Source organism: Cebus imitator, unplaced genomic scaffold, assembly GCF_001604975.1.
Source record: "Cebus imitator isolate Cc_AM_T3 unplaced genomic scaffold, Cebus_imitator-1.0 Scaffold119, whole genome shotgun sequence".
Taxonomy (NCBI): domain Eukaryota; kingdom Metazoa; phylum Chordata; class Mammalia; order Primates; family Cebidae; genus Cebus; species Cebus imitator.
The window spans coordinates 4,556,385-4,562,228 of NW_016107434.1; the positions used below are offsets into that span (position 1 = coordinate 4,556,385).

At 42.2% G+C, this 5,844-nt stretch overlaps 1 protein-coding gene across 6 annotated transcripts in view; it reads left to right on the plus strand.

Annotated features, from left to right (window-relative positions):
- The first annotated feature begins 2,481 nt into the window (after nucleotides 1-2,481).
- EMC4 (ER membrane protein complex subunit 4) overlaps nucleotides 2,482-5,844 on the plus strand; it is an 8,154-nt gene continuing 4,791 nt past the window's right edge. Inside the window, exons 1-2 of one of the 6 annotated variants that reach the window (XM_017539552.2) lie at nucleotides 2,482-2,554; nucleotides 3,038-3,152. In XM_017539552.2, the coding sequence (XP_017395041.1) occupies nucleotides 2,493-2,554; nucleotides 3,038-3,152 (177 nt within the window). In that variant the 5' untranslated portion in view covers nucleotides 2,482-2,492. Of the gene's footprint in view, nucleotides 2,708-2,764; nucleotides 2,933-3,037; nucleotides 3,161-5,844 lie in introns of those variants that run through there. The other 5 variants (XM_017539553.2, XM_037742385.1, XM_037742386.1 and 2 more) reach the window with 5 other exon arrangements.

Consider the following 5,844-nt stretch of genomic DNA (forward strand, 5'->3'; position numbering starts at 1 on the left):
AAAATTAAGACAAAATTGCATGAAAATAATTGACCCAGTACAATGTATATCCCTTTCTATGTTTTATTTTACATAAGTGTAGTTATAGTACATTCACATTTTGGTGTTTGTTTACTTTCAATTTCATCTACTCACATTCACTAAACATTTATTTAATACTTTCTATGTTCTATGAAATAGGCTCAAAGATAATATATAGCTTCTGACCTCAAGGGATTTGGAGTAGTCTATAGAGGGGTAGAAATAAGTGCTCAGGGGACTTTAACAAACAAAATGCAATGTGGCAAGTGCTATTATGAAGAACATAATGCAATAAAGAGGAATGTCCAATAGGGTCAGAAGCTTGAGATGAATATAAGGCTCATCAGAGAGAATGTGGTAAAGGCGAAAAGTAGAAAGGAACAAAAATGCAATCTGTAAGTTAGGTCTTCCTACAATCAGATAGATACACATTTTAGGAAGGATTGGAGGGGCAAAAGACTTCCATTTCTGCCTTGGTTAAGCAGTTTGCTATGAACAGATATTTTTAGAATCAGAAAACAAAGTGGAGGCGGAAACCTTCTCTCTACATCACCATCATTGTCAAGAGTCCCAACATTTTAGTTGGCCAAGGAAGCATTTTTCAACCTTACCTCTCACAGCATCTCCCTCCCCCCAACTCCAGCCATATCAATTAACTTGGAGTCAAAGAAATACAAATTCAAAAAAATACAGTACCATTTTAAACTCACAATTTAAAACAATTATAAAGATGATGAAATGTAAATGGTGCCAATTTTCCTAGAGGGCATTTTAATTTTTGTTGTTGTTGTTTGCAGAGACAAGGTCTCACTATGTTGCCCAGGCTGGTCTTGAACTCCTGAGCTAAAGCAATCTCACGCCTCAGCCTCCCAAAGTTCTGGGATGACAGGTGTGAACCACCATGCCTGGCGCCTGGTGGGCATTTAAAATGAAAATTCTTTGAAAACATGCATACTCTTTGATCCAGCAATTCCACTTCTAGGACTATCACTTAAGGAAATAAGAAAAGACATACAGATATGTTTACCGCAACACTGGTTATAAAAGGAAGGAAATCAGGAAACAACTGAAATGTCCAATAATAGGTTAAACTATGAAAAAGGTACACTATTCAATACAAAACCCAAACATTTCAAAGAATGACATACATTATTTAACAACACATCATTAAAAACCATCAGTGGTGTGAATGATTTGGTAATCCTGTGACACATCATTAAAAACACCACATATGTGTTGGGCACTAATCTCACAAGCCTTGAAAGTAGGTAGATTATCCAACTTTCACATGAGGAGGCCGAAACACAATTGATTTAACTTGCCCAAGGTCATACAATTATTCAGTGGTGAAACCAGGATTCAAGAGTAGGCCATCTGCTGGGTGCAGTGGGTCACGCCGGTAATCTCAACATTTTGGGAGGCCAAGGCGGGAGGATCACTTGAGACCAAGAGTTTGAGAACAGCCTGGGCAACAGAGCAAAAGCCTGTCTCAAAAAAATAAATAAACAAATAAAAGGTTGGGTGTGGTGGTGCGTCCTGTGGTCCTAGCTCCTCGGAACACTCAAGTGGAAGTGGGAAGATCGCTTGAGCTGGAAAGTCCAGGCTCCAGTGAGCCATGATAGCGCCACTGCAAGACAGCCTCGGCGACAGAGTGAAACCCTGTCTCAGAAAACAAAACCAAAACAAACAATAACAAACGCAGGCTATCTGAATACCGAGCCCATGTTCCTTTCCATGCTCATTACGTCTCCTTGCCTTTGTGCAGAATGGGGTTAGAACTGTTTACCTCGCAAGGTTACTGTGCAAGTGAAATGAAATAAACAAAGCTCCTGGGACACAGTGGACATTCAATACTCAGAAACTACTAAGTAACTCATTCAAGGTCAAACTAGGATTTAAACACAGGACTTGAATCTTTCCTTCTAGGGAGCGGGTAGGAGGTTAAGAAGCTTTTCTCGGCTGCTGCTGCCTTTTTTTTTTTTTTTTCCCCTGAGACGGAGTTTCACTCCTGTTGCCCAGGCTGGAGCGCAATGGCGAGGTCTCATCTCACTGCAACCTCCGCCTCCCGAGTTCCAGCGATTCTCCTGCCTCAGCCTCCTGAGTTCAAGCGATTCTCCTGCCTCAGCCTACTGAGTAGCTGGGATTACAGGCACCCGCCACTCACGCTTGGCTAATGTTTTGTATTTTTACCAGAGATGGGGTTTCACCATATAGGCCCGACAGGTCTCGAACTCCTGACCTCAGGTGATCCGCCCACCAATTCTTAACGCTGTCGGTATAGGCTTTCCTTCAGCCCCATAAAGCGCACCTCAGAGGTCCAGGAAAACATAACACGCATATTCAAAAAGTAGGGAGCGCGCGAAAATGGCTTTAGGAAGCACTAAGTCTTGCCTGCTTTTCTCTCCTCCCAGCTTTTCTAAATCCAAACACGGACTCCACAACCTGCAACACCGCCAATTTCAGGGGAGGAAATGACGTCTGTATTCACGCGCCGGAAGTGCATTTACGGAGTGAGACAAAGGAGAGAACGCAGGTGGGCCTGTTGCGGAGTAGGTTTTTGAGTGAGAAGCATCAGTGCTGTATAGAACGCAGCTGTTGCCATGACGGCCCAGGGGGGCCTGGTGGCTAATCGAGGCCGGCGCTTCAAGTGGGCCATTGAGCTAAGCGGGCCTGGAGGAGGCAGCAGGTGAGGCACTTGGGCAAGTGTACGTCACTCTTCATCCCAGAACAGCACCAGAGTAATGAGACCCGAGCCCTCAGGCATAACTCTGAAAAAGATGGGTGGCATACAGACATCACCTGGGGAGGTATCGGTTTTTCTGCCGTGGAGGTTTCTCTGCCCAAAGAATGTTTACGTCAGTCCTCCTGATAAGGGACTGAGGAACACACGAGAGAGCTTGGTCTAATCTGAGTAGGTGCATCTGAACGTCTTTATTCCTATGATTGGTAGATCAGGAAATGTGGTATATGAAGTGTCGAGAGGTTGCAGCTTTAGTTTCTTGGTTTGGTTTTTTAGGGGTCGAAGTGACCGGGGCAGTGGCCAGGGAGACTCACTCTACCCAGTCGGTTACTTGGACAAGCAAGTGCCTGATACCAGCGTGCAAGAGACAGACCGGATCCTGGTGGAGAAGGTACAGAGGTATAGATGTTACCGTAGTCCTTGGGCCACTCCTGACTCATATACCCATCCTCTTCTCCCAGGTGAAATTACTGTAGATAGCCCTTATCCTGAATATTTGGAAACTAAACTGCTTGAGACTGGTATTTCGGCAGTTTATATATCAGCTACAAAAGTGCTTAATAGTTTGAAAAATAAAAGATGTTTGGAACATAACATATAAGAAAGTAGGTTGAAAACGATCTTTTGGTGGCAACATCTTCCAGTTGAAGTGATCTTGTTTCTACTCTAGTTCCCTTACACCACATATCCAACTGTCAGGATATTCTGTTGGCTTTATCTACTACTTCTTACTGTGTTCACCTCTCATCCCGACCCAAGCAACGATCTAGATTTCTGCAGTAGACTTTTAAAAAAGTCAGTTATTTTGGGGTATAGTTTATGTACAACCACATTCAATTAAAGCATGTTTTTTTCAGCCTTGGCACTATTAACATTTTGGGCTGGATAATTATTTGCTATGGGGTACTGTACTTGCACTGTGGGATGTTTAGCAGCATCCTTGGCCTCTACCCATTATATGCCAGTAGTGTCCCTGCCTAGTTGTGACACTAGAAGTGTCTCCAACATTATCATATGTCTCTCAGGAGGCAAACTGCCCTCATTTGAGAACCACTAGTTTAAAGGATAGGATCTGATGTGCTTTCACAGTGGTATACCCCCATGAAACCACCATCTTGAAATAACTTATCTTTCATTTCCAAAAGATTCCTCTTTGTGTCCTTCTGCAATAGACTTGTAACTAACTGCTCTTGTCATTTGCCCCCTGTAGTCTATTCCCAACACAGCAGTTAGAATGATACTTTTAAAACATAAGTCATTCCTACAAAAAACCCTCCTGTAGCTCTACATTCATAGCATAACAGCCCGTTTTTATAATGTCTACATAAGTCTGCATTGATCAAGCTCCTTGTAATATCTTTAACAACTTCTACCATTTTCCCCTTTGCCGAGTCCACAGTAGTCACAATAGCCTTCTTGCTACTCTTTAAAGATGCCATACAAACTCCCATTGCAGGCTTTTTATACTTGTTCTTCCCTCCTTCTGAAATGCTCTTCCCCAGGTACTTGTATGATTTGCTTATCTCCTTTAGGTCTCTCATATGTTAGCTTCTTAGTGAAGCCTACCCTCATGGCAATTCCTGTCCTGTTTACTTACTTTATATTTCCACATATCATTTATATATATGATAATGTTTCTAATATAGCTAGATTTACTTTGTTAATATTTTGTTTAGGATTTTTTCATTTAGAATTGTGAGTAATATCAGCTCATAAACTTTTCCCTTAATGTCCTTCTCAGGTTATGGTATTTATGAGGCCCCATGTAATTAGTTGTGGAATGTGCATTTTTTAATTCTCTTAAAGAGTTTATGTAAGATTAGCTCTCTTTTTTTTTTGGAGACAGGGTCTCACTTTGTCACTCAGGTTAGAGTACAGTGGCACAATCTCACCTTACTGCAGCCCCTACCTCCTGGGCTCATGGGATCCTCCTTCCTCAGCCTCCAAGCAGCTGGGATTACAGGCATACTCTACCACATTGGGCAGATTTTTTGTAGAGATGGGGTTTCACCATGTTGCCCAGGGTGGTCTCAAATTCCTGAGCTCACACAATCTACCCACCTTGGCCACACCCAGCCTAACTTTATTTTTTCCTTAAATGTTAAGTAGAATTTGCCAAGGGAAGCCATCTGGGCTTAACTGTAATTTATTTGACAGTTATAGGAGCTATTTATAGTTCTTTTTCTATTTATATATAATTTTTGAGACAGAATCTTACTTTGTTGCCCAGGCTGGAGTGTGGTGGCACAATCTCGGCTCACTATAGCCTCCACCTCCCAGGTTCAAGCGATCCTCCTGGCTCAGCACCCCCTAGTAGCTGGGATTACAGGCACGCGCTACCATGCCCAGCTGTTTTGTATTTTTAGTAGAGATGGGGTTTTGCCATGTTGGTCAGGCTGGTCTTGAACTCCTGATCTCAGGTGATTCACTTGCCTCTGCCTCCCAAAGTGCTGGGATTATAGGCATAAGCCACTGTGTCCGGCCTGGGACTATTTATATTTCTAATTTCTCGTGTCATTTTGTTATATTTTTTCTAGGAACTTACCCATTTCCTAAAATTTCAAATGTATTCACATAAAGTTGTTGATAATATGATCCTTCCCTATATGCAAGATCTGTGATGGGCCTTTTTTCATTCCTGATGTTGAATATTTGTCTCCTTTCTTCATCAGGCTTACCAGTATTGACTTTTTTTTTTTTTTTTTTTTTTTTGAGTCGGAGTCTCGCACTGTAGTCTGGGCTGGACTGCAATGTCCTTGACTCACTGCAACCTCTGCCTCCCTGGTTCAAGTGATTCTCTTGCCTCAGCCTCCCAAGTAGCTGGAATTACAACTGTCCACCACGCCCAGCTAATTTTTTGTATTTTTTAGTAGAGACAGGGTTTCACTATGTTTGCAGGCTGGTCTTTAACTCCTGACCTCGTGATCCACCTGCTTTGGCCTCCCAAAATGCTGAGATTACAGGTGTAAGCCACCATGCCTGGACTGACTTTTTAAAAATTATTTTCATTTATTTTTATAGGTCACTGTACCCATGACCAGTATGGATTTTATTAATCTTTTCAAAAATCCTTTTTTTTTTTT